Source organism: Mytilinidion resinicola, assembly GCF_010093595.1.
Source record: "Mytilinidion resinicola strain CBS 304.34 unplaced genomic scaffold BDZ99scaffold_19, whole genome shotgun sequence".
NCBI lineage: Eukaryota > Fungi > Ascomycota > Dothideomycetes > Mytilinidiales > Mytilinidiaceae > Mytilinidion > Mytilinidion resinicola.
Window position 1 is genome coordinate 671,183 of NW_022985455.1, and position 26,279 is coordinate 697,461.

At 54.5% G+C, this 26,279-nt stretch overlaps 11 protein-coding genes across 11 annotated transcripts; 4 read left to right on the forward strand and 7 right to left on the reverse strand.

Moving 5' to 3' along the window:
- Positions 1 to 817: 817 nt before the first annotated feature.
- BDZ99DRAFT_541024 (MFS general substrate transporter) lies at positions 818 to 3,194 on the reverse strand. The gene has a single exon (XM_033726726.1). The coding sequence runs from the start codon at positions 2,765 to 2,767 to the stop codon at positions 1,103 to 1,105; it is 1,665 nt and encodes a 554-aa protein (XP_033572233.1). The 5' UTR covers positions 2,768 to 3,194; the 3' UTR covers positions 818 to 1,102.
- A 264-nt stretch (positions 3,195 to 3,458) lies between these two features.
- BDZ99DRAFT_116714 (FMN-linked oxidoreductase) lies at positions 3,459 to 5,214 on the reverse strand. Its single transcript, XM_033712477.1, has 2 exons — positions 4,514 to 5,214; positions 3,459 to 4,414 (listed from the first exon to the last, which is right to left on the reverse strand). Exons 1-2 carry the CDS (start codon positions 4,965 to 4,967, stop codon positions 3,552 to 3,554), a joined length of 1,317 nt encoding a protein of 438 aa, XP_033572234.1. The 5' UTR covers positions 4,968 to 5,214; the 3' UTR covers positions 3,459 to 3,551.
- Positions 5,215 to 6,101: 887 nt separating this feature from the next.
- BDZ99DRAFT_466905 (uncharacterized protein) lies at positions 6,102 to 8,761 on the reverse strand. Its single transcript, XM_033720889.1, has 7 exons — positions 8,636 to 8,761; positions 8,493 to 8,572; positions 8,350 to 8,382; positions 7,654 to 7,870; positions 7,473 to 7,600; positions 7,209 to 7,423; positions 6,102 to 7,151 (listed from the first exon to the last, which is right to left on the reverse strand). Exons 1-7 carry the CDS (start codon positions 8,695 to 8,697, stop codon positions 6,300 to 6,302), a joined length of 1,587 nt encoding a protein of 528 aa, XP_033572235.1. The 5' UTR covers positions 8,698 to 8,761; the 3' UTR covers positions 6,102 to 6,299.
- Positions 8,762 to 9,438: 677 nt separating this feature from the next.
- On the reverse strand, positions 9,439 to 10,675 carry BDZ99DRAFT_466907 (pyridoxamine phosphate oxidase-like protein). Its single transcript, XM_033720890.1, has 3 exons — positions 10,456 to 10,675; positions 10,196 to 10,397; positions 9,439 to 10,022 (listed from the first exon to the last, which is right to left on the reverse strand). The coding sequence occupies exons 1-3, from the start codon at positions 10,537 to 10,539 to the stop codon at positions 9,661 to 9,663; spliced, it is 648 nt and encodes a 215-aa protein (XP_033572236.1). The 5' UTR covers positions 10,540 to 10,675; the 3' UTR covers positions 9,439 to 9,660.
- A 129-nt stretch (positions 10,676 to 10,804) lies between these two features.
- Positions 10,805 to 12,079, forward strand: BDZ99DRAFT_116852 (thioredoxin-like protein). Its single transcript, XM_033712479.1, has 3 exons — positions 10,805 to 11,207; positions 11,272 to 11,630; positions 11,830 to 12,079. The coding sequence occupies exons 1-3, from the start codon at positions 10,972 to 10,974 to the stop codon at positions 11,988 to 11,990; spliced, it is 756 nt and encodes a 251-aa protein (XP_033572237.1). The 5' UTR covers positions 10,805 to 10,971; the 3' UTR covers positions 11,991 to 12,079.
- Positions 12,080 to 12,539: 460 nt separating this feature from the next.
- On the reverse strand, positions 12,540 to 13,379 carry BDZ99DRAFT_116854 (uncharacterized protein). Its single transcript, XM_033712480.1, has one exon. It carries the CDS (start codon positions 13,227 to 13,229, stop codon positions 12,651 to 12,653), a length of 579 nt encoding a protein of 192 aa, XP_033572238.1. The 5' UTR covers positions 13,230 to 13,379; the 3' UTR covers positions 12,540 to 12,650.
- Positions 13,380 to 14,009: 630 nt separating this feature from the next.
- Positions 14,010 to 15,572, reverse strand: BDZ99DRAFT_116839 (uncharacterized protein). The gene is made up of 3 exons (XM_033712478.1): positions 15,318 to 15,572; positions 14,959 to 15,203; positions 14,010 to 14,779 (listed from the first exon to the last, which is right to left on the reverse strand). Exons 1-3 carry the CDS (start codon positions 15,429 to 15,431, stop codon positions 14,248 to 14,250), a joined length of 891 nt encoding a protein of 296 aa, XP_033572239.1. The 5' UTR covers positions 15,432 to 15,572; the 3' UTR covers positions 14,010 to 14,247.
- BDZ99DRAFT_466912 (uncharacterized protein) lies at positions 15,334 to 16,143 on the forward strand. Its single transcript, XM_033720891.1, has one exon. The coding sequence runs from the start codon at positions 15,605 to 15,607 to the stop codon at positions 16,058 to 16,060; it is 456 nt and encodes a 151-aa protein (XP_033572240.1). The 5' UTR covers positions 15,334 to 15,604; the 3' UTR covers positions 16,061 to 16,143.
- A 3,925-nt stretch (positions 16,144 to 20,068) lies between these two features.
- On the reverse strand, positions 20,069 to 21,500 carry BDZ99DRAFT_466914 (uncharacterized protein). Its single transcript, XM_033720892.1, has one exon. The coding sequence runs from the start codon at positions 21,417 to 21,419 to the stop codon at positions 20,220 to 20,222; it is 1,200 nt and encodes a 399-aa protein (XP_033572241.1). The 5' UTR covers positions 21,420 to 21,500; the 3' UTR covers positions 20,069 to 20,219.
- A 941-nt stretch (positions 21,501 to 22,441) lies between these two features.
- On the forward strand, positions 22,442 to 23,887 carry BDZ99DRAFT_466915 (uncharacterized protein). Its single transcript, XM_033720893.1, has 4 exons — positions 22,442 to 22,590; positions 22,643 to 22,906; positions 22,982 to 23,295; positions 23,349 to 23,887. The coding sequence occupies exons 1-4, from the start codon at positions 22,489 to 22,491 to the stop codon at positions 23,503 to 23,505; spliced, it is 837 nt and encodes a 278-aa protein (XP_033572242.1). The 5' UTR covers positions 22,442 to 22,488; the 3' UTR covers positions 23,506 to 23,887.
- Positions 23,888 to 24,858: 971 nt separating this feature from the next.
- BDZ99DRAFT_116914 (uncharacterized protein) lies at positions 24,859 to 25,889 on the forward strand. Its single transcript, XM_033712481.1, has 3 exons — positions 24,859 to 25,286; positions 25,364 to 25,696; positions 25,778 to 25,889. The coding sequence occupies exons 1-2, from the start codon at positions 25,025 to 25,027 to the stop codon at positions 25,609 to 25,611; spliced, it is 510 nt and encodes a 169-aa protein (XP_033572243.1). The 5' UTR covers positions 24,859 to 25,024; the 3' UTR covers positions 25,612 to 25,696; positions 25,778 to 25,889.
- The last annotated feature ends 390 nt before the right edge of the window (positions 25,890 to 26,279 follow it).

Sequence of the window (26,279 nt, forward strand, 5' to 3'; positions counted from 1 at the left end):
CTCTCCCAGAGCAGGCGTAACAAAGACAAAATTCGCGGCCGAATTCCACCAAAACAAGAAGCAAGACATCACCGCCCGTCCGAATCCGAATCTTCCGGACCCGATTGTGCGAGAACACAAAGTTCCAATCCAAATCTTCACGTTGCTTGAGGAACACAAAAAGTCCAAATCCAAATCTGTACGTGACCAAGACGACAAAATCAATCAACGCGCCAACGCCGTGGTCGAATGAGTACGTACGGTTTTCGTACGTACTACTGTTTCAGTATGCGTCCCCAGAAGTGCCGCTAAGATAAAACATGCCAGGGACCTTCGTGGGGGAAGGTCTGTCACCGAAAAACGCCCTCGACTCGACTCGACTCGGCAAGGCGAGGCGAGGCGAGGGGAAATCGGAATGTCTGTTGGCTTCTTTCCTCCCGGATCCGGCGGATGGATGCTACATCCGTGATTTGAACCCGGTGGCGGGCGCGCGAGAGGCGCCTATCGGAGAGGTTTCTGGGGACGGGGTAGTCCGAAGGGGAAGTGGGAGAGGTTGCGTGGTGCTTTTCGCAGCACATAACCGCCCAAATCCATCCAAAAAAAAAAAAAAAAAAAAAAAAAAAGGGGCCCGAGGACAGGGCTGTTGCCCAACGCGAGACATAAATCCAGATGTCGCCAATCGGCGAAAAACGAAATCCTGAAAGGAAAATGAAACCTCGCGAACGCGATCGCCTGGGCTAGCTATCACAAAATCCCACTTCTTCTCCTCCTCTCTCTCTCTCCCTTTCCTTTTTTTTTGGTTGAGGGAGAGAAGGAGAGGTGGAGGGGGTGGGGGAGGGTGGAAAGGGGAATTGGGAAAGAGATGGGAAGGGGAACTAGGGGAGAGAATGCAAGAAATCGCAGGAGTCGCACGGGGGCCAGCCGGGCTGGGCAGTCCTCTCGAGAGGAGAGGGGTGCCGTCCTCGCCCAGCTGGTGGTGTGGGTTCGTGCGTTTGATGTAATGGTGTTGTTGATCGAGGTGGTGTTGAAACTGGAGGAATAGTGATGATAAAAAGTGCGATCCGTAAGTCTCCCTTGTAGAAGTCCAGAACCCTTCCAGCGGATCTCAAGAGCGTGTTGTAAGTTAGGTCTGCGACACCTTTGCTCCTAACGATTCCACTACTGGCAGCGATCCTGGCCCGCCCATCCTCGCACGTCGGTCCGCCTCTACCTTCTTGGCAAAGTGGCTCTTGCTCCGGATCCAGGGCCCATACCAGTAGAAAATGTAAATCGGTATCACGACGGCTACCGCCAGGCCGCCTAGTAGCGTGCTCGCCGCCTGCAGACGCAGCCCCTTCGGCCCGATGTTGTGATACAGCGGCTTCGCATACAGCGCGCTGAGACCGGCGAGGAGATCCCTGGCGAATCCGTTACCACCAGTTGCGGAGGAGGCATATGGTCCGTATGCAGCGACCATGTAGTCGATGGTGGCCATGTAGACGGCGAGGTTTGCCATGCCGATGAGGACGGAGATGAGCAAAGGCGCAGCCCAGGGGATTGGCGGACCCGTGGCTGTCCAGGCGAAGCCGAACATGCCGATGAAGAGGAGCGGCGCCAGGAAGAGGAGGAGCTTGAGGCGCTGTTCGGGGACGAGGGCGTCGGTGCCACTGCGCATCATGAGGGCCTGCTGCTTCTTGAAGAAGGGGAAGAACATGAAGTACGCGATCACGTAGCCTATGAGCAACGGGATGAAGGCGAGGCCGAGTTGGATCGGGGAGAAATGCCACTGCGAGAAGGTGTAGCCGTACGACTCGAGGAACGTGAAGATGAGGGCGTCGCTGAAACCAGACAGGAGCGAGAGGCACAAGACGATGGGCTCTCTGCAGAACATGACGAAGGGCCGCGCCCAGATCTTGCCGACTTCGCGGACAGTGAAGCGCTCGCGCCAGCTGCGGCCTTCGTTGGGGCCGTATACCTTTTTGATGCCGGTCTTTCGGAGCTTCTTCGCCTCGCGGTCGAGGAGGACGCTGCTGCGGGTCTCGGGGACCCAGATGAGGTGGATAAGTTGCACAGCGGCCCCGAGGATCAGCTGGATCCAGAAGTTCCAGCGCCAGTTGAGATACTGCTGGATGAAGCCGCCGACGACAGGCCCGACAACGCTGCCGCCACAGCTGGTGAGCACGACGAACGCAACGGCATACTGCTGGCGGTCCGGCTCGAACATGTCGGCCACGATCCCCAGCGTTACACTACCCCCGGCGCTGGACAAGCCCCCGAGGAAACGGCCAGCGAGAATCTGCGGTACGCCTTTCGACGTCGCGCACATGATTTGCCAGATGTTGACAAGCCCGAGCGAGGTCTGAAGCACATTCTTCCGTCCCAGTTCCTCGCTCCACGGCGCCCACAGCTCGCAGCCGAAGGCGTAGGAGAGGAGAAAGATCATTTGGCCTTTCCGGACATAGTCTTCAGACACGTTGAAGTCTTTTGCGATTGGTTGCACGGCGTTGGAGAAGACCGCGGCGTTGTAGTTCATGCTGATTTGGACCATGCCCATGATAGTGAGAATGATCCATTTCTTGCTCTTGGGGTAGGCGTAGGCGAGGCATTGGTAGCAGTCTTCTTCTCTGAGGACAGTGGCTCTGAAGGTGTTGGGGTTGGTGGATGGAGTAGAGAGAGGGGTGACGGTGCTGACGGGGAGTGTTGGAGAGTTGACGGGACGGATGGTGGTGGGTGGGGAGGATGAGGGAGTTACTTCGTGCAGCTCGGCAGACGCAGAGGCTTTATCTCTCTCGGTCTCGTTGGTAGCCATAGTGATGACAGGTGGCTTATTGTAACAGGCCGTGGTTCTTTGTGGTTCTTTGTGGAGTAGTGGGTAGTAAGAGGGTGGTAGTGGTGTGCTCGTTGTTGGGTCAGTAGTTTTAGGGTGTTCTCGAAGCTCTGTCAGCAGTGGTGCATGACAGAGGGTGACTTGGGTGCGTGTGAAGAAAGGTAAGATAAGACAGTTTCCTGGGGAAGCTGTGGGCTTTTATGGGAGGCCGCTCATTTCATTTGTGGTATTGTGCCACGTACGCGAGTGGTGAACCATGATTTGAGGTGTGGTACTCTGATTCTCCCAGGTCGAGACGTAAGTGTACCACAGTTGAACATGTAGTCTAAAAATAGAGAACCCGATACTAAACCATCCAAGTGGTTTATCTTATATATATATAAATCCAGACTTTCATGAAAGTCAGCTCATAAAGTACTCATATTAAACATCGTGCGCACATCGGGATACAGGTCATATTGTAGAGCTCAAAAGTGTGCACATTTTCGTCATCTTCAATTCTAAGATCTACCATTACTCTTCCAATGATTGGGCGGAATCGAGGTCTCATGGTTTTTGCAACATAGAAGGCTGGATATGACTAATGAACCAAGGAGGGCATCCATATCAGATCCAAGCCCCGCAGCATCAGAGCTTCCGCCTTTCTTCTGCACACCCGACTTGAATTGCCTAGCACCCTCCCGTTCATCTCCGCCCCACTCCAATCATACTTCCACCGCAGCATCCCTCTCAATCATCCTTCCCAATAACTTCTGCTCCACTCCAATCATGCTTTCACCACCTCTTCCTCTCCCTTCTGAGGCGCGACCCCTGCCGCCTCCATCAGTTTTGCAAACTCCCCCCTCCACGACTTCACAAAGTCCTCATTACTAAAGTCCAACACCTCCTTCCCCTCACTCACCAACTTCATATTAGTCGCCCCCGCCGCTGCCGTCGACGCGAAGTCCCCATCATCCAATTGCACCTTAATGGCGCCACTAATCCTCCCCTCTAGCAAATCCTTTCCAAACGTCAACGGTTCATGACAGGTCGGCCGCCCCAACCCAATCCCATCCACGCCCGTGTCGAGCGCCTTCACCATCGCGCCCGTCGTCCTGAAACCGCCGGTGAGATACGCCTTCGTCTTGGTCAGCGGCTTGCAGATCTGCTCGGCGAAGTCGACGAAGAAGCCCTCGCGGATGCGGGTGCTTTCGCGCTTATGCCTGAACGTATCCAGGATGCTTTCGTAGGTCCCGCCGCTCAGCTCGACGTAATCGAACTCTGCTTTCTCGAGTTCAGTGACGAGGAGGGTTGCTTCGTCGGGCGTGAAGCCGTGGTCCTGGAACTCGACGCTGTTGATCTTGACACCGAGGATGAAGCTGGACGAGACGCGTTTCTTGATCGCGGCGGCGATTTCGAGCAGGAAGCGCATGCGATTCGCCAGAGATCCGCCGTACTTGTCGGTGCGCCTGTTGGTTGTAAGAGAGAGGAACTGGGCGATGAGGTAGCCGTGTGCGCCATGTAGCTCTATGCCGTCGAAGCCGGCTTTATCGAGGAACTCAGCGGCGTGGCCGAAGGCGGAGGCGATTTCTGCGAGCTCGGATTCTGTGGCTGGGCGGGGTTTGGCGAAGACACGACCCAATTTCTTGTCTAGGTGATGTTAGCTTGGTGAGATTACTCTGGCATGCTCCGTATCCAGGCAAACGTGATGATTGTATATTAAGGGTTTGAAAGGGAATGAAAACCTACTTGCTATAGCTACATCGCTTGCGCTAATGGGATGCGGATTGACTTTCGCCTCCACTTGGCGTCCCGGGTGGCTCACTTGTGCCACTATCAAACTTCCGTGTTTCTTCGCACCCGTAGCTATCGCCTTGAACTTCTCAAACCTCTCCCCTTCAAACTCGGCATCTTGCGGAATAATCGCGTTTTTCGGCCCCTCGAGCTGATCGTCAAATAGCATTACGTTGCCAGTTAATATCTGCCCGAACCCGCCCTCTCCCCAAGCCTCGTAGAGCTTGACCAACTCGTTCGAGGGAATGCCATGGGTGCTGTGGTTCTCCGGGGTGTAGGAAGACATAGATTCGGACATGGCGGCTTTGAGGAGCCGATTGGGCGCCGTGCGGCCAGAGAAGGAATACTTCAGGGGCTGCGCCAGAGGGGCGGCTGAGGTTGGGGTTGACGTGAAGCGAATAGGAGCCATGATGAAGTATTGTGGTAGAGTGTTGAGGTTGATAGACAGTGAAGCGTTTGAGAAAGAAACTGAGCTCGGAGAGGATGAGCTCGGACAGAAAATGCTGCTTGATGTTGTTACTTGGGGGTACGAAGGTATAGATATAGTAGTGCTCTCTAGCTATGTATCCTGCTGTATTAATAATGCAAATGCCAAATCATCGACTGCCCCTCATTGACTGCCCCTAGCAGAAGCTCCGCCCTTTTTCCGCCGTCAATGATTCATACGAGGCCACAACGTCCGCGGTATTTGGTGCGTATGCTGTTCTCTACGCTGGTTGGTGAACAAGTTGCTGAAGAAGTGAGATAGAGTACTGATCTGCCGAGGCGTCGTGAGATAAAGTGGTGACGCTAAGTAGGCGGAACGAGGAATAACTGGGGATTCACGGGTAGAAAAACCGCCGGCTATGCACAGAGGCTACACTGCAAGCATTCCGACACATGGAATTGTCCCGAGTCCCGGCGATCATACCACCAGATGCAGGATTAGGCCAAGTAGCTTTACGCGTCGATGACACGAAGTCATGCTGCTCCAGGAACTAGGGTCTTGTGAAAAGGGCGGTGCAGGGCTTTCTGGTGGAGTCACACTGTGATTGTAGTCTATAGTCGAGATAGGCATACAGGTTGAAGACGCGAAGCCAGATGCTTTTCGAGATATGAGCGTTGGGGCAGGGGTTAGCCGGCGTCGGTGGAACTCCGCAGTGAAGCTTGCGGAGATCTCTGACAAATGGCCAATGGACGTATTAGAAAGTTCGGTGGTGCTGGAAAAGTTTTCGGGCCTGTGGTGGCACTTCGGGCCGACCTACTCCTCCGAAAACAGCGAGAGATGCCTCAATTTTATACCTACCACACTGGAGGCACCTCGCGTTCAACACCGTTTGAAGTGGTAAACTTAGTTGTGGAATGAATTAGAGGTAGAGTAATATATACCGTTTAGTTCCTTTATAACGTTCACATAGACGGACCCATTACACCAAACTATTCGCGCGAGTATAATCTCACGTATTTCCCTTGTGGTATCAAGTTCAAGTTCTGTTGCTTCCATATTATGCAAATATACTAATTGACAGACAAGCAGTGTCATCGATTTGATCTCAACTCTCCCCTCGTAAGCATTACAATTTGTAACAACTACCAACTCTCTGCCTTCATCCAACTCATGCCAGAAGTCAAAAGACACTTCCCCACTCCCATCCCATGCCATCCCATGCCATCCCATGCCATCCCATCCCATACACTTCTCTCTCAGCTGCCGCCCACCCAAACGACTCTCCTGAAATCTCGTACTTCGAGCCACAGTGCCCTAGAAGAACTTCCCATCCGTCTTCGTATCCGCCCGATGCTCAGTGACTGCCTCCTGCTCGCTGTCCGTAGCAGCATCAGTAGGATGAAACTGTGGCACCGGCCGATCTAAAGCATCGAACCTATGTCCCTTAACCTTGGCTATGATATACAACGTCAAGAGACGGAGTCCGCAAGCGCCGAAACCCCAGAGAAGACCGCCTATGGGAGCGGCCATGAAGGCACCAAACGCGCTCCAGTCGTTCCCATAGAGGCCGCCTTCGAGGAGGAGCAGGTTCCCAGCCAACTGAGCATCGCCCTTGTAGAAGACCAGGCCGAAGAAAAACACGGTCATGATGCCACCGAGGCCGCCGACGACGACGTCAAAGCCGCGCCACCAATAGAACCAGTCGGAGAGCCCGAGGATGAGAACGGGGACGAGCGCGGCGCTGACGAGGTCGCTGATCAAGTAGATCTGCAAGATGTCCGGGCTCTTCAACGCAACCACGACAACAGGCACGATGATCACTACGACACAAGCGCGAATGAACCACAGGTTGAGCCGGTTGCGGAAGATGTCGTTGGAGCCTGTGCTCACCATGGCGCTCTGGAAGGAGTCGAAGGCGGCGGTGGACAGGGAGACGACCATGACAAGGACGACGCCGACGACCCAGGCCGGGAGCTGGCCGAGCAGGAGGAAGAGCGAGAGGTACCCAGAGTCTGAAGAGCCAAGGGGCCAGGCACCAGACCAGGCGGCGAGGAGGCCCGCACTGCCAACGAAGGTAAGGATGATGGTCACAGCTACCGTAGCTATAATAACACCAATCCAAAGATCTTTGTCGGTCTTGGAGGCAAAGGTGCGAAGCCAGAAGCCCTGTGTGAACGTTAGAAGAGAAAAGGGAGGCAGTGCGAGTGGAGAGGAAAGACTAACAGATACGAAGAAGTCGTTCGTGAGCACTGCAACTGGGAGGATGTAGACGAGCTGCCAACCCAGGAGGCTGGAATTTAAGAACCCGGATTCTTTGATCAGGCTGCGGTCGATGTTGGTAGTAGCTCCGACTGATATGACGCCTAGAATGATGAGCCCAACGACCATGGCGCCTTGGATATTGTCGGTTATGAAAGACACGCGGAAACCGCCAATGGCTGGAGGGGTCAGTAAAGAGGGTGAAAGGGGGTAGTGAGTGGTTCTTACAAGTGTATATGGTTGTAACCGCGGCTTCGACGATGATAGCTGGCAGTCCGTCCAGTCCTGTCAAGACGTTGACGATTTGCTGCATAGCGGAGAGTTCGGACACCATGTAGAGGAATAGGGTAATGAGGCTAGATTCTATTATGAGCATTGGAGATTCTTGCATTCAAGTTCTGTCACTTACGTGCAAAGACTAAGAAACAAGGCTGTCACCGTCCCGTATCGTTGTCTCGTCCATTCCGTAAGCACAAAGCCCTCGGGGCATTTCCGTCGGAGGACAGGGCCCAGCCAACCAAAGACCAAAAGCGGGAGTGAGGACGAAAGTGAATAGACCACCAAGCCCTGCACTCCGCAAATAGTCGCGATCTCAGGGTAGGAAAAGAGAATTCCAGAGCCGAGAGCTGTGATAGTAAAATGCCTAAGTCAGCTTCCACAATGGTATGAGGGGAGTGGGGGTGTTGAGTATGGAAAAGAGCGGCAGCACGTTCCTCACGCAAGTATTATCTTGATCGAGTTCTTACGGTACTTCTCAGCTTCATCTTAGCAAGACCAGATGCGCTCTCTCCAATGCGGTAGAGAGAGCATCCGGGGCCAAGCTTTGAGTCCGCGCCCGCAGTGTAAGCCGCGCAGATCTGCTCTGCAGGTAGTTCACATAGCCCCACCTTTAGCATAAAGCCGAAGATGAGGTCGCAAATGCTCTCTCTGTAGAGCAGGTGTCCGCGAGAGATCTCAAATACGAACCTGGTATCACATCTCCCAGTCTCCAAGTCTAATGTACACCCATTGTGTACTTGTGATTGTGCGTGTCGTGCGTCGTGTAATGTACGGATGCTGCCGCTGCTCCTTTCCAGTGCTCAGGATGTTACACCCATGCACTCACCCGATGCGATAAAGTTCAGAGCAAGCGGGATGCCTGAAATATGTTAGCAGGTATTCTCTAGGTGCTGATAGATTGTTGAGGCTCGCAAGAGAAGCGGCTGGGGATGTCGCTCTCTTGACTAGAAGCCTGCGATTGCGCCTAACCCTTCTGCGTCCCATTGCTGGACAAGTATTCGCCCTTTGACTGATGGCGGAGCTTAAATGCGATATAGACACCCGTAATCCTACAATTGAGCGCGTTAGCTGGCTATAGGAGTGGTGCAGTGTCTGTCAACTAGGATACTGACAAGAATGCGCCGTAAGTTAGGTAGATGATAGCGTTAGACGCCTGTGTCGATGGGACACCCATTGCGCAAGCTTTGGAGGAGGACTCGGGGTAGAATGAAAGGACTCCTTCGCTGTCCCGTTGGCCGAGATTTCGAGAGCAACTGGAGCAGGTGGGGGGTGGGACAGATTATGTAGTTCACGCGATGGATTTTGCTTTTTTGTCCCCACTTTTAGTCATAAATGGCTAGAGACAAGCTTTCCCGCGAGCCAGGCCGCGGGTTCGTGCATGGCCCTTATATTCACCTATAGTAAATACCACTTTGGAAGCTAAATACCAATGTAGGGAGTAGCCCCATGGCTACAAAGCCGTTCCATCAAGAGGCGTCTCAGCTTTTACTGCATAGAACGTGACATCTCGCCCAGGTTTTGTAAACCTCGTGGGGGCACCCCTGGCAGTGGCATAGGAGTGTGCATAGACTAATAGCCCGGTCGTAATTTACATTGCCTCGTACATAGCAGCTAGCAGCAAGTGTTTTTGGAAGCCAAGCACCACTGTCAGGAGCAACCCCATTGCTAGAGAGCCATTCAGTTAAGAGCCAACTTAAATCTCGCTCTATGAACTTTGACATCGCGCCTAGGTGCTGTAACCCTCGTGGGGGCACCCTTAGCAGTGGCAGACGAGCGTGCACAGACTTGCGGCTTGGTAGTAATTTGAGTGAGCTGATATAGTAGCTAGCAGTAAAGCGTTGTCTGGACTGCTGATTTTGTTAGACCATCGTGAATCAGACACCTACTTCTGGATAGCTGGGACTTTTTGAAGTACCTTGAAGGAACCCTCACATCATGCTTGGGGCGATGAGGGAGATGTCATTTCCATTGATCATTAAATCATACTCGCTTTTCCATTCCTTTGGGCCCTTGGCCACTGGATTGAAGTTCTCCCGGGATATACCCCCGAAGTCATCTCCCTAACTCGCTCAACCCAATATGAACTCCCATTAGCTAGCCCATAAACTCCGCCCTATGAACCGGACCTGCCTGAATCTCAGACGCCGTTTGAAAGTTGGCGGACCTCCCACTTCTGCTCGGCTCCCTGCCAGTCGACGGTGCTTCCTCCGGTGATCTTAACCACAAGAACACGCACTCCTTCCGCCTTGATGTAGGCCTCCTTGCCACCATCGGGGGACGCGGCGTGGGCGTCTTCTGAAGCAAGCCCGTTGGCGGCCTGCTCGGCGGCGAAGGTGTTGTTCTCAATGTGGCGCTTCTTGTACCATTTCTCCTGCTCGGAGCCGGCAGGGACGAGGGACGCGGTGCCGTTGATTGTGACACAGATCTTGGAAAGCGAAGCGCTGTTGATTCCGAGGAGGAGGGCGGTCAGCGCGGACGGTTCTGGAGAATTCTCACGTCCTATTGACATTAGTGATGTTTACAAGAGGGCGGTGGTAAGGAAAAGAATGGAAATGCTGGTATTAGTGGGGGGGGGGGAGCTGATACGAACAGTCCAGCACTAAAAAACCGGAAAGTCGACGAAAGCTTGCTGAAAAAGTTGAGAACAAAGTTGAGGATGGGAGTAGTAGTACCGTAGCTAAGCGGACGCGGGCTGACCCAGTCGTGGGCGGATAGTGCAACGTGTGGGTTCTTCTGTAAGTTGTGGATCTTGCGCGACTGAGGGGGGGACGTCATGGCGATGATGGGGCCGGCGTCGAAGGGGGAGTTGGCGATGTAGGTATAGTTCATGAGACTAATGTGCGGCACATTCTCGTTGCTCGTGGCGAGGTTGACCTAGGAGTCATGGATCAACTAGGGCATTCGGGGGCAAGGACGGACGGGACACACTTACGAACCGGGTCTTCAGCAGGCAGGTCTCGACTTCTTCCGGCAGCTTCGTGGAGATGGTGGGGTTGTTTCGCTGAGCCTGAGCCATCGTGCGTGTATTGCGAGCCTGTGTGGTAGGTCTTGGGTGGTGGAAGTGTATGAAAGGACTTCAGAGTGGTCACTGAAGCCGTGGAGGAGAGTGGTGGATGGATCGACGTGCAGTGCAGGAGGAATGAAGCTGGAGTTGTACGTGATGATGGTGTGGCGGCGAGCTTCTCATGGTCAGGGCAGCGGCCCCGCAAAAAGTGGCGGTTGTCAGGCTGGGGGCTGTCAGTGCTTTGCGCCCGCGTTAAAGATTTGTACCTTCGTCGTCAGCTTCACAAGGCAGCGACCACCATATATACTGCACTGCACTACTTCAGAGGACTAGCAATTGAGTGCTCCATGATAGCCTGGATCAGTTCTACAAAGTCGAGAATTGTCCGACTCGTATACAGCTGCGGCAAGCTGAACACAACATCACCTCACCTCAACCGTCACCATGGACATGCCAGTCAATGTACCGGTGGACGATCCAAATGCAGATACGGAATGGAACGACATCCTGCGGAAGCATGGTGTTATACCAGAGAAGCCACCGTCGCCCACTCCAATGATACAAGAAGCGCTGGAGCAGGCTCGCCAGTTGGCACACGAGAATAGGCTAGAGGGCAAGGACTTGGACGAGCTAGCAGCACTCGAAGACGAAGAGGACGAGGATTTCCTGGAGGAATACAGGTGAGTACCCAGCTACAACATAGGGTTCGAAAAGTCCAAGTGAGACGATGCTCATGCTGCGCAGGAAAAAGCGATTAGCAGAACTCTCCACCATCGACACTGCCTCCGTATACAACCAAGTCTACCACGTACAGAAGCCCGATTACGCCAAAGACGTCACCGAAGCCTCCAATGCAGCCTACGTGTTCGTCCTCCTCACATCCTCACAAGGAACCAATACCGAGTCGCGCGTCTTGATCGAAATATGGCGCGACCTGGCGCGCAGATTCGGTGACATCAAGTTCTGCCAGATTCGCGCCGATTTGTGCGTAGAAGGATACCCTGACAAAAACACGCCAACAGTGTTGGTCTACAAGGATGGAGATATCAAACGGCAGCTTGTGACGCTGCGGGAGCTTCAGGGTCCACGTACAAAGGCACGAGGTATGTTAGGCTGTTTGCTTGCGAAACATTATTCCAGTTGTGGTATTCCCGGGTATATTGCGCATTCTTTTGGTCCAAAGTCGCTCCTGTACAAGCTTTATTCCCCATGATCAGTGGACGGGAACACGGATACTCCCACCCGTAGCCTTCTAGTCGGAACCTCGTAACACTCGCGATGCTGACAACCCATGAACTGCAGATGTCGAAAAAGTCCTTGTCGAAGTTGGCGCAGTAAGTCACGGCGACCACCGAATACAGAAGCGGAACGAGCGCTCCGAAGACGCAGAAGCTAGCCACAAGACGATAAAGCAGGGCAAGACTAGTACCACGCAAGACGACGACGACAGCGATTGGGACTGAGCGAATGAGACATCCAACGCCATTCAAGCCTCCTGCCTAGCCATCATTCCGCCCAGGCCGGGGCGTGTCCCGCAGCGGGGTACCATATTCAGAGATACGGGCATTACACAGTGCCTAAAATGGCGACGGTACCGAAATACTCTTGAAGCGTGCCGATATCAGGGCTTGACATTTGCTATGCCATCTATCTATCTACATAGCATATTAGCGTGTCCACACCGGCCCAAACGTATGCATGTCTCATTCCTGTTGACACGTGGGTGCTTGGTGCAGGGAGCAGGCTTCTACCACTTCCACCTTCCACCAACTTTAGCGGGCGGCGTCTTCCTTTCCTACTTGGCAATTCAGCCAAGTAGGCTCACATCGACCCAGTACCCAGTACCCAGTCCCCGGCATCCTTCACGCCATCTCAGTGCGAGAGAACCGAAAAGGCCGTGAACGGACCGACACCATTAGCCTAACGCAGGCGAGCAGGAACCTACACGTTCCAACCCGACAAGCGTCGTCCGCGATCTCTCACAACGGACAGGAACATTACAGTACAGTGCCTGTGGAATAGAAACAACTTCCACCACAGACTAATCCTCTCGGGAGCAACTAGCAACGGCCGCATGAGGAAACCACCTTCCCAGCGCACCTCCACTCCCACCAAAACCGACCTCACGCCCGACGCACGCCGTCTGCACGCCAGACGCGCCTCCCCATCACCCTGTCACCCTTACCCATCAAATGATGACAGCTCGTTACATGCATACAACCAGCCTGCAGCTCCACCTCGGCGAGCATCATGCATACCACCAGACACACACTAAAGCATCCTGGTATCCGAACCCCCCACCCTTCGCCCGCATGTGCCCCGCTTGCATGACTTATCAGTCCTCCGCCCCACCGCGCGCGCTGACATAACGCGTTGTATGGCGGCTTTGCAGCGCTGACATGTTGGCTTTCTGGGGCCGTGCGTGGAGGAGGGCAGGGATCGGGATCGGCGGAGCTGGAATTCGGGGTGCAGCGAAGGACGTGTTGGAATGCGAGTGAGCTGATTATGCACGGGATGGGGACAACAGGATTTTGAACGGCAAGGCAGGAAGGGGAGGGGAAAGAGGGGGGGAGCAGAGCATGTGTTGACTGAGGAGCCTGCCGTGATGGGTTGTCGATTGAAGTGCGAGGGGTGTGCGACGACAAGACTCCAAGGAGCGCGAGGCTTGAGGACTGGGATGTGCAATGGTTGTTATTGTACATGGCGGGATAAGACGTGGGAATACACGAGGGCGGGGGGCCGAACTGTATAGGCGTATGATAGACGTGCCACGTTGTGTGAAGGTGAGGGATAACTAACTGTGCAAGATCTCGGTGTATTCCGCAGAGAATTATTATTTTACCTCTCCTGGTTAATCTTGCATCGCAAATTGTTGCCTCCAGTTCTGGGCTCGGATTTGGCGTCTGCTACGGGAAGGAGATGTGCATTTTCGAGTCGAGAGCTAAAACACAGCTAGCTTTGGTATGCAAGAAGTGTGGATAGCTGTCCGCGAGGTGAGGTGTCAAAGCATCGCCGACTCTCCGTGAACGAAGGACTGAAAGGACAGTGAATCGTTTAGGGCTACTGACCCAGTGATGGTGTAGTCGCCATAACAGGAACCATCCGCGATATACCCACCTTTCGTGTCCAATCTTCTATAGATGCTACTCTGATAAGATATTGAATTGCCTTGTGAAGTATCAACCTGAGCTTCATAAATCACTCCAAAGCGTGAAGCTGGCGAGCGGGATAGGGCCTCCGTCATACAAGCATCGCACGTGCATGATTGGATCCAAACCCTCTGGTGATTGTGAAGTCCATTCAAGATCGAGTCAACTCTCTATATCCAAAAGCATCATTCCCTGCTTTGGTGAGCCTCGCGGGCTATGGTTCTAGACTACACCAACCACACCACCTCCTTCCGATAGCTAGCTTCCAAATGCAGACCGTCAAATGCAGACCGTCGTTGCAACAAAAAGGGTATAAACAAAAAACGAAGGCGTTTTGAGGGGGGAAATGCTGTAGTGGCAGGATGCTGCGACTAGCAGTCGATCCCACGCCACAACAGCTGGTCGTTGTTCGAGTGCGCAGCAACCAGCAACATTTGCATGCTGCACACCTCGTGCAGGGTTTCCAAGCCCCCCAACCAGAAAAAACGCCTGACTGCCGTGAACTGCTCGTCCAGCCCTTTTGACGTAGAAAAAGATGAAGCGACTGTGATTACAAAAGATGAGAATCAGCTCAAATCAGCTCGTCCCCACCCCCTCTCCTGCTCTCCTCCACCACCTTCCACACCGCCCGCTCCTCAAACACCGGCCCGTGCCCATCACACCGCGCCAGCCCCCGCAGCCGCTCACACACATCCGCAATGTCCACAAGCCCCTGCTTCACCAGCGGGTGGCTCTGTATCAGGTCCCACGTCTGCTGGGCGGGGAGCTCCTTGCTGCCGCTAAACCGCTTCGATTTCTCCGAGTCCCGGAACGACATTTCAGTGACTACGGTGCTGTGCGTGAGCGAGTGGACGTTGTAGTCTGCGTCGTCAGCCGAGTCGCCGTTGGCGGTGGGCGAGTAGGAGCCGGAGACTGGGCGGGACGAGGTCGGGGAGTGTGCTGAGGTCGCGCGCAGGAGTTCGTTCTCGGTGCGGACACGTTGCAGGGCGAGCTTGAGGCGCTCGTTGTCGGATTGCAGGCTGTTGGTGGACGATTCGAGGGCGGAGAGCTTGGCTTCGAGGTCGCGGACGTGGCGTTCTTTGCGCTCGCGGAAGGCGCGTTGGCTGGGGTATGTTAGCTGCGATGCTCTGTAATCGTGCAAATGCAGTGTACGCCTGGATGGTGACGGCTGTAGGGTAATGTGTGAGGTTGAAGGGTGCTGACGGCTCATGCGTGAGGCATGGCGACGGGATTGTGCACATGTCCCCTTCAGCCTCTAAGTAAGGAGAGGCACAGTACTCACGCTGCCCGGTTCTGCGCTTTCCGCCGACTCTGTGCTGGCGTCAAGCCCGTCTCTTTCTCCTCGCTGCTGCTCCGAGTTCGGCTGTCCCGCGCGTCCAGGTCTCCCCCAAGTCCACTGTCTAGGCTGCCGGCAGGCATTGGAGTATGGCCGCTTACTGGGTCTGGCGAGCCGGAAGTTGCCGGGAGGGCGTTCTGGGAGTATTGGAAGGCATCGTAAGAGGGCAGGAAAGCTGTGTCGAGGGGTTCCTAGCTTGTGTTAGTCAAGTGGTGAGGTGAGAAAGCGGGGTTATGCCGCAGCTTTCTTAGAGGAAGAGCACTGATGCTGACTCCAGCCTAAGAAGCTCGGAGAGGGTTCCTTACGATGCTCCGGATCGTGTCGTGGTCGATGGGCTGTGAATAGGTGGGCGTTGGGGGCAGTCCGATGAACTGGTAGGGGTGCTGTGGTGGAGCGGTGTTGAAATAGGCGTAATCCATGGTGACGACACAGGATTTCCGTATCCCAGGCACTGGGACGACGATCTGGGACGGAGGATGAGGTGCAGTGTGCTCTTTGCGGTGGCAAGATGCAAATGGCCAAGAAGACGGGCTGATTTGCTTATGTACGAAGGTACGCGGCCAGCCTGATATGTATACTAAGTACAGCTGAGATGTCGCTGGGTCCTTATATCCTAGCGGGCCGGGGACGCCTTTGCTGCCGCTCGAGATCGATGCGCCTTCACCGCAGGCCGTGGCACGGGCTGCACGGCTTTCCTCCTCCTCACGCCCCAGCACCCGCCCACCGTGCCCCCCTGGTTAGCAGGGCTTCAACGCTGTCTTTGTCTGTCCCAGACTGTTTCCTTGCCGGGGCCGGTCTGCCCGCGCCGTCGAGTGTTCGTGCGTGGCGTGGAGGTGCATATCTGCTGCATGGGACCGCTGGAGGGGCCGCTGGAGAGACTGCAGACAGCGCGCCCTCGGCGACCCTCCGCCGTCGTTGGACGGTCCTGCTGCTGCGTCTGGGGATGAAACGGCGTGGCATCAGGCTGGGAACTTGCCTGAACCCAACCGTGCCATCCTTCACCAAGCCCACCCAATCCCTTGCGACCCCGGGCCTCTGCAAGACATGAGGGCTGACGATGGGTGCACGCTAGGCTGGTCTGCTAGGGTGAGACTGGAGCCTGTGGCGTTGGCCGGACAGCCTCCCGTTGGTGTTACCTAGCAATTCACTCCCTCCGACATACAGGGTCTTTAATGCTCCTCATCTCCACCTGTCGGGTGCTCCCTGGTGCTTATGGCATTCCACGGCATCGACATCAGACTCCATCGCCATCGTCTGGCTGCTGCCGTGCTTCCTTGGGTGCTTCCGACCCCGTTTGCTGTGCGATGCTGACTGCCGCTCCCCAGTATCAACCGCCCCCCACAATAGCTTGATGCACAAATGAGCCGACTTCTTGGTAGTTCACGCCTGCTCAAAGCAGTCGTCTGCAGTTGGTGCACCTGGCTCTCTTCATGCGCCGTTGTTATGGGCAAAGACGGATTCAACATGCGCCTGACATAGGATTTCCTAGGCGATATGATCTTTGAAGCACATCTCGTAGAGACTACCTGCTTTGATGAAGACTCGGTCGAAGTCGGCATATATCACCTCGGAGCGGCCTTCGAACTGAATGTCTTTCTCTACGCTGGTGAACAACAGGTCAGAACAGTCAAGCAGGTAGGATTCCAAATCAACATCTTCTTGTCCAAGCACGAACCAAGGAGGACAAAAAAGCAATCTCATCTTGCAAGAGCATGAACACCAATGGCCGACACGACCATCATCACCAGCAACCGCAAGTCCGTGCTCGACATAGGCCCCTGAATATAGAGACCGCCTTCGAAAGTTGATGCCCGCTCTACAAGGGGTAAGGCCCTCATCTGAAGCAGTCAGCGCTAGCTGCTTCGAGGGCTAACTTGCTTTCCATGTCCGCGGACCAAGACCTGTCCACTGAGAGATGGTTGTGTTCGGTGCGAACCCCAGGAAAGGCAGTTTCAACGTTCACCCAGAGACAGAGATGCCATCGGGCACCTATCCCATCGGAGCAACTTACAATAACTATCCTCTACTATCAACTCTCGCCGCGGAGCAAACATCGTAGTTGTATGGACTGTGGAGCAGCCACTACCCCTCACCGGTTCCACAGTCACCTCCTGGTGTCAGGGCACGGGTGGACTATTCCTAGCTATTGGTACCCTAACATTCTCTATTTCAGCTACCCCGGACCCGAACCAATTCTATCGCATGCCTAAATGGATCAGATAAAGACCCTTGGGCCCTTGTCACTTCAGCACATGGACAGGACGACGGACAGCGAGCCTCACGCTGCATAGGGCGCGTCTAGGCTCGCCGATCCTAGCCGAGCTTTCACGCTGTCATTTGAAGCTTTTCGCGCCATTCCCAAACGGGTGCTTGATAATTTTCTATGTATAGTCTATCGCGACCCAAATATCGTCTTGGCAGGGTAGGACCCCGTGTCAGAGAGCCAATCGACAGTCATGCCCGCGACAAGCCTTCAACGCAAGCACGACGACCTGTAGAAGAACTTTATTTGGACTTCGCTTTGCTCAATCGCCGGCCTAAAAGAAACCACCAAATTTAACATCTTCAGCCCGTCTCCATGCGGAAAATGTGCGCGCCTCTCAGTGCAGCATGGCGTTCTTGTATGTCCGAGCCGCCAAAAATAAGCTGCCTGAGGTGCTCTCTTCTATTCTAGAACCGTGCACCGCAGAGGTATCTACTATGTATATCACACAGCCACTATTTCGGAAGTTCAACCCAGAACCAAGGTGCATGCAAGTGCCTGAATGCTTCTGGAAGCATTTCCGCCGTTCCATGGTCACGGCAGCTGCAGTCTGACTAAGATCTCAATCTGACCCGGGTAATGCGACGCGTATCACCCATAGACCTGTCACCTGGACGTGGCGGTGCATAGCGGTGAGCCTTAGCTAAGCTTCCCATTCCAGTAGGCCTTTATCCACTTCCCATCCAAGCAGACAAATTTAAAACTTCAACTCGCCTGAATTGATCCCACTATCTCACTCTAATCTCGCATGGGTCCTTCTTTAGGTGCCGTTATCCGGTCAGTGGAATCAAGCCTCCTTGCGACGGATAGCCCACCTAGCAGAGTTATATCATTACATGCACAACTCTCTACTCGCTTCCACAGGAAATATGCAAGTCCATGCCTGTGAAGAGCAGCACCCCACCCGCAAACTCCTGCCACGTCTTCGTCTTCAAGATTGCGACAATAGCGCTACAACCGCATATGCAGCTGCAACTCGTCCCGTCTGGCGCGCCGGCCGCAGAAACTTACTTTTTAAGTTTTATTTCCACCAATTGCAGTCCGTACTTCCTGAAATATATCCACCTGCATGGCTAGTCATGTGTCTTGGTAACGAGAGCCGTCGACCATGGAGAAGTGGACATGGGTAGTCATCCTACCTAAGCAGTAGGGCTTGGACTTGGATTTATATCCGGACAACACCTCGTGCATATCCCACTTTTGACTGTGGATCTAGGTGATGAGTGTGCGATGGATGGGCAAGGTGACGGTAACATACGGCGCGGAGGCTTCTCTCCGTCTTGTATTGAAGCTTGCGGATTCAGAGGGCTTTTTATTAGTGAGTATACGTCATCTACCTGCGATTCTTTCTACTAACCATCACTTTCTGTTTTTGTTTCGATAACGCCGTCCGCGGAATCGAGCTGTGCGGTTCTCTGGTTCAAAACTCGCTGCTAATTAGGATACTAGTCATCTCTCTAACCGCTTCCTCTGCTATCCTACAATTCCATCATCTCGAAATCAACTTAGATGCGCCGAGTTTCAGGCCTAGCACGATTTCTGCTCTCATCCAGACAGACCTCTCCCCGTTTCCAGGCTAACGCAGTCTCATAACCTCGCAGCAATCTCCACAGCTCCAGCGCAACCATCGTATCCTCCTCCCCTCTTCAAGCTACGCGATCATCCCCGCTTCTCCCCATCGGGGGAAACAATACCCAAAGGCGCCAGCTCGCCCACCTTCAAACATATTTCCTTCAACAACTCACACACCCCCTCACCACCCACATCTACAAAAACTCCACCCAGTTCCCACCCCAAAAAAAATCAATCCTCAAACGACCCTTTAAGCACACAAAAAGCCTCAATCTCTTCCCATCTCAAAGTTCCACCCTCCTCCCCTCGCTCCTCGCAACCACCCAGCATGCCTCACCCATCCTCCAAGTCCTACTCCCATCCCACACGCACTCCGCCCCCTACATCTGCCAACTCAGCCACGGGCCTCCTACGGCACCCGCAACCCCACCTCAACCTCAGCAAACGCAAACGTCCAACAATCACGATTTCTGTTCAACATCGCTGCTCCCCCCCCCCCTCCCCTCCTTCTCCACTACCTCCAGGCTCCAGGCCCCAGACACTTGGACATGGCACAGACACGGCGGGGGCGCAGAAACGCCCACGCATCAACGGCATCCGTAAGCGGCTCCTCCAACACCGTTTACGATCAATGGCGGTACTGCATCGATGTCGGGACGATTTTGTCCAGCCGGCCCCCCATGCTCGTGCGGAGGAGGAAGCGAGTGGGGCGTGAAGGAGTGTGGAGGGGATGGGGAGGATAGTCGATACCGCGCCGAGCTTACGGAGGCGGGATAAAGACTCGAGTTCCGATGGGGGCCGCCGCGATGGAAGGGGGGGAGGGGCGGCGGGGGGATGGCTGGAAAGGGGGCTGGGAAGTTGGCGCAGGGGGGTAGATTGGGAGGCGGAGAGGTTAGAGGGAACCCTCCTTTGTTGTCAGAAACAGCTTCTTGCTGCGCTGATATCACGTGACAGTTCTCAAGTTATTCCCTACAAAGGAAATGTGAGGGAGCAGATTATCAAGATTGCGATTGAGAGCATCAGCCGCCTGACGTAGCGTAAGTGGAAGGTGTGTGCTGCTTGGGGTACCAGCTAGGCAAGTTTCGAGTATTTACAGGAGGTAGGTGAGTGAAAAATGAGGAAACTCGATGGACCTACAACGTTAGACGTAAGCCGTAAGGTGTCTACACTCAGAGAACATTTGAAAATCATGAAACACAGCACGAATTAGAAGGCATGAGAGGTGTTTTCAGAATCGTTCTGATTGGTACTACTAATACAATGCCTTATCCGCATCTTCTGCCGTAGCAGGGAGCATCCATTCCCATCCCGATGTCATCGCCGTCATGAAAGAAACAAAGGAGAAGTCATGAACCAAAGCTAGACCAGCAGTCTAGTACTGGCCAGTTTGGCCAGACTGACCAGAGGCGTAGGTCTTGTTGCCGCCAGTAGTCTTCGAGCCATCCAGGTCAGAGTCAACGCGGGGGTCGGCCTTGTTGAGCAAGTCCGACTTGTGCGGGCCGGCAGTGTTGAATGCAGGGCCGGGAAGCTCGTTGCTGTACTGCGGCGCGCCGGCAGTGTGGCTGTGGGTTGGGACACCGTGGGCGGTGGTAGAGTGACCGGTGAGACCGCCAGTGGTGCCTGAATGGCCGGTAAGACCACCCGTGGTGCCTGAGTGACCGGCAAGACCACCTGTGTGGGTGTCGCCGTAGCGGCCAGTGGTACCTGAGTGACCGGTAAGGCCGCCGGTGGTGCCTGAGTTGCCGGTAAGACCGTCGGTCGTACCTGTGTGGGTGTTGCCGTAGCCGCCAGTCGTAGAGTCAACGCACGGGTCGAGCTTGTTGCCAACAGCAGAGTCGTGCGGGCCGTTGTTGGCGGTGCGAGTGTGCGTGGTGTTGCCGCCGGTCAGGCCGCCAGCGTGGGTGCCGTCGTAGCCTCCCGTGGCGGTGCCGGTGTGAGTGTTTGACGAATAGGTCCCAGCCGTGGAATCGACACGGGGATCGAGCTTGTTCGCTATAGCGGTATCGTGGGGGCCGTTGTTGGCAGTGTGAGAGGTGTGCGTGGCGCTGTTGCCAGTGAGGCCGCCGGAGTGGGTGTTTCCGGTCAGGCCTCCGGAGTGGGTAGTCGACTGGCCGGTATTCACCGTAGGGTCGACGGTGTTCGCGGCATGGCTGTAGTGAGGAGCCCCTGTGGCGGTAGAGTGAGCCGTCAGGCCTTGGTTGCCATAGCCTCCAGTCGTGCCGGTCGTCGAGTCAACGCGTGGGTCGACCTTGTTCGCAATAGCAGAGTCGTGCGGTCCATTGTTGGCAGAGTGGGTATGAGCACCGGTGTGGGTGCCGGTGTGAGCGCCAGTGTGAGTTCCAGTAGTGGCATGGCCAGTGTTGCCATATGTCGTCTCTCCAGTGCGGCCAGCGGGGTCTAGCAGGCTGGCGTGCTCATTGTTGGCAGAATGGCCGAGGCCAGTGTTGGTATGCGAGCCGGTAACGCCTGTATGCGTACCCGTCGTGCCCGTCGTGCCAGTGGTGCCGGTGGTGTTGGAGTCCTTGTGCAGGATGTTCTCGACCTTGTTCTTGATCTGTTCAACCACGGGCATGATTGCGGTTGCTGGGGGTGAGTTGATTGAGGAAGTTGATTGTGTGATTCGAATTGGGGGTTGTAGAGTGGCAGAATTGTTTGTGGATGTTGAAGAAGGGTTGAAGAGCAGAGCCGGTGATGTTATATAGACGCCGAAAGATTTGAGCGCAATTGTGACGTCAGGCTAGAAACAGCCGACCGAAACCCAAAGCAGCCTGCGGAAGCCGCCACGCCGCTGTGGAACTTTTCGACCCAAATGGTGTGATGCTAACCCTTGGGGCAGGAAAGGGCGCTGGGCAGCAGGTACGCACCCGGTGCTCGCCCGCTCTTACTGGACACCACCAAGTGCGGGGCCGCGATGAGTTGCATTGACGTAAAATCAGGCGCCGCTAAATTGTTTCTTTGTCTGGAATAATCACGACACGAGGCGTTTCAGGGAAGCAGTTGGGCGAGCGCCACCGGTGTAGTTGGAATAGAACGGGGTCTCGTCCGAAAGCGGCACAAGATATACATGTGGCGGTGCGGGCGCCACAGCTCCTGCGTCATTGCGGGGTGACCAAGGGCCATCCCTTCCGTTAGGGCGCCGGTTTGGGCGCCCTACGAGACAGAACGGTCATCGCCCGCATTCCACGGATTCCGATTCAAGCGGGGCATCCTCCAGCCACACGCAACCGGGAAGTTGCAGTCTGGCCGCATTCCCATGTGCCCATCTGCAAATTCCATCATGACGCGCCCGCTTTGGGCACCTGACGTATGCCGATTCAATATGCGTGTGTGCGAGATGCGCTGGCCGGGCAGTGTCACGTGTCACATCAATTCGGATGTCGGTAGATCGGGAGTTCCTGGACGATGCTCCCGTTGCCGCGGGCGGTGAGAGAGTCCAGAACTAGACGAGTTCTGCTGTGTAAGGCTGAACTCAGTGGGGGAAGGTGCAGGTGGTGGGTGGGGTGCTGCTCGTGACGGTGCCACTTCGATGACGTCCGTCTGGCGCAAACGTCCAGAAATGTGAATGCGTGTAAACACCATCACCAACCCCTTCAACCCCTCCCTACGAACCCTTCACCCAGCAACTATTGCTATATTCCATCATGTCGGAGAAAGTCAAACAAACCGCCTTAGAGGAGGCCCAGCGCGTTAGAGTCCTGGCTACAGAAGCTGTGCAGTCCCGCGCCTACTTCTATCCGCTCAGAGTATATTCTGTCCGACTCTCCACAATACCGTGTGCTCTCTGACAGTTCCAAGGGCGTACCCTACTTCCTCACTCATCGCGACCTATGGAAGCCTCTAGGTTCCAAGATCGTGCCGACCATGACGCTTGGACTGGGGATTACGACCGCCATGTTCCTCGTCACTTATGTCCCACAAGCAGCAGTCCTCGCTCTGTTCAACGGTCCTCTTGCCGCCCTGACAACCATTCTCCTCGTCCTGAGTGAATCCTCAACCCTGATCTCAGTCTTGAGCAAGAACTTCCTAATCGATGAAGTGCTTATTGACACCTTCGACGGCGTACGTCCCGATCTCGGAATCTCCCCATGTGTAGCGCCACCCTTGCGGCTTATACCATTTTAACATAAATTGTAGACTCTCATCGCACGCAACAAGACTGTCCTAGTCTCCGATGGGCGCCAAATCGAGGCTGGAAATGGATCCGATCCCATCTCCAAGCTTGGCAAACTCATCAAGAAGCCCTTTCAACGCTTCACCCCGACTGCCGTCATCCGCTATTTCCTCTACCTCCCACTCAACTTCATCCCTGTTGTGGGAACCGTAATCTTCGTGGCACTGCAGGGACGCAAGACTGGTCCCGCCGCCCACGCGCGATACTTCCAGCTGAAGGAGATGAGCAAAAGCGAGCAGAGCAGATATATCGAGGAGAAGAAGGCGGCATATACCGCGTCAGTCCAACTACAAGGCCGTTTCAAAAAGAGAAATATTAACCTCACTTCAGATTCGGCGTCGTCGCTCTCCTCCTTGAAATGATCCCACTCGCCGGCATCTTTTTCGCCTTCACAAACACCGTCGGTGCAGCGCTCTGGGCGGCTGATCTGGAGGATTCAAAGTCCACAGCCCCCAACCTGCGCGACCAAGCTAAGAAGGCAGAGTGAGGATTATGAAACACCAACACTATCCTGCTCCCTGCCTTCTATGCTCTCCTGACACTCATTGTACGACCTCCATGGCCCAGCATCAGCGTCCATTATCCGACCCCCCTCTCCAAATCTTCTTTCAAGTCCGATAGCACAATATACTCAGACGAGATTGCTGATGAACCAGTCAAGCCGGCCACACTACGCAGGCGAATGCTCCTATCGGTATCCGTGGAAACCGCCATATGCGGAAGGCTATCTTCTGGGGTGGTAGTTCAAATTGCGTCTGGAGGGGCGGGCTATATGAATGAGAGTTTTGCGGCGATAATGCGAAAGGTGCCTGTGTAGATATACTCCCTAGGTGAATACACAGTGTTTCCCTCCGAGTTGAAATACCCTGGTTTTGAAATAAAGTAATGAAATGATCTGAATATCGAGCAGTGTCCGCTAAGAGATAGTCGCTGAGGCCTCGTAACTCCCTCCTATGAGAAGGAACGGCAATTTGCTAAGAAATTAATACCAGATTTCCGAGCCTGGCGGTGTGGCGTATTGGGGCCATGAGGACGTTTGATTTACCACTCCTGTCTAGGTCGTACTAATTACGATGCAAAAGTTCAGGCAGTAAAAAGTAGACTTCCCTTTGACTGGTGGGCTGCCTGCCCGTCGGACCACTCCATATAGTGATATTCAGCAAAGAGGGTTGAAGCCCAAAGCACAATATGATAATCTGGGGGCGAAAATGGGGAATGTAGGTAGAGAATGCATTTCCCGACTACCAGCCCGATGCGAAACACGAGCCGAATCCTCACACGGCAAGCCGAGTCGCTGCGTCTCAGCCAACAGCAGACCTTCCGTTTCTTCTATATTTCCGGCCACTCGGGAATATGACGAGATGCAGGCCGCCATCCGTGCACGCTTCAGACGTCGCGATGGCGGGTCGCTTCCACCACTCACAACGCCCCAAACACGCCCCTTGCGCCACGCCATCCCATCTCAGGCAGAGCGCCAAGTTGAAACAGGGGGCTCAAAGAGCTTAGCACTTGAGTTTAATGAGAGATATGCCGCGCCAGGACCGCGGAGCGGTCGACCGTCAGAACTTCACGACACCGCGGCAAGACTTGACGAAGGATTCTCCAATTCGCTGCCTGGAACACGGCCACGATACGACTCACGCCCCTAGCTGGCGCACCCCAGTGCTAGATTAGGCAGGAAAGGATGCAGGAAGGATGCGGGAGAGCCGGCTCAGTGAAGTCGAGCCTTATATGATACCGCCGTAGGCCGCCCGCGTTTGAGGCTTTTGCGACATCTAAATCTGACGCATTTCCCCTTCATACATTTCTCATATACATACACCGACGGCCCGCGTCTTCCACATGCCTTTCGGGCTATAATCAACCGTTTCTACATTGCCTCAATCATTCATTCATTCGGTTCATTCATACACTCACTCAAGAATCTACACTCTTTGCATAAACAAACACTTCCCAAAAGCCATCCTAGCAACCCTATTTTCTTCGTAACGCGCAATCCCTAAAAGATGCACTTCTCAACCCCCTTCCTCGCCCTCCTCGCCCTTACCACCACCGCCCTCGCCGACCGCCCCGCCCGCCAATACCGCCGCGACCCCTCGCCCGAGCGCTCCAACGCCCTCCTCCCCCGCATCAACGTCGACCCCACCCTTCTCTGCGGCGACAACTACGTCGACTGCAACAACGGCTGGTGCTGCTCCGAAGGCGACACCTGCACGACGCTGCAAAGCGTGCCCGTGTGCAAGGATCCGAGCCAGAGTCTCTTGGGAGGTACGTACACTTATACAAGAAGAGCCCCACCCCCCTCCCCCATGTTGTTAGGCAGTCAGCTCACTCTTTCAACATAGGCACCGTACCAGCCTTCCCCTTCAAGTCTATCGACCAAATCAAGTCCTCGATCGACGGCCTAGTGTCTAGCATATCAGCTGGCCTGGTTACAGCCTCTGGAGCAGCGCCGACAGGCACGGCGAAGACGACGGGCACAGCGACGGGGACCGCGGCTGCGGCTACCGCAACGGGTACTGGTGCCGCGGCGAGATTAGGGGCGTGGGGCGCGGCGGGGGTGTTAGGGGCTGGGGTTATGATGGTTATTTGAGCTTGAGATTTGGCGGGGCGAGGTGGTGCGAGGTGGTGTAAAAAAGAGGTTGCGTGGCGGGTAGATGATGTAGGGGACTCATACTGTACGTGTATCTCCAGATGTTCATATTCTTGCTTTAGCGCTTCTCGAGTATGTATGATAGCAACTAAAATTGCATTGTTAGTATGATTCTTTGCTTCGGTGGTATTCGAATTCCGCCGTCTCTCATCCCTGCTTTCTTCTTGCTAGTCGATGTCAATAACGTCCTCAATCATATTCCACATCGTTGATGAATGGAACGGAAGCATTCATTCCGTAAGAAAAGAAATACGAAGCGAGCAGCTACACTCCACGATCATACAAGCCTTGCGCTGAGTTGCCATGGTGTCTAGATCCTGTCACGTGTGCACCGGCCACGTCACCTTCACTCATTCGAAGCTTGACAAGCAAGAAAACGGAATGTTAGCTCTATCACTGTATTGATGCGACCTGTCTAGTTGAAATAATCTCTCATAAACGAACGCGGGATAGTGGGATTCAACCTTCCTCGGGTTTCGCAGACGTCGCTAATGTGATCTGTGTGGGATTTTGCCTTGGAAGCCTTAGCCTGAAATGTGAAATAAAGAGAGGAAGAGACTAGTAGTCTCAGAAGAGAAAGCAGAGATAAATTCATCTTACTACACGGA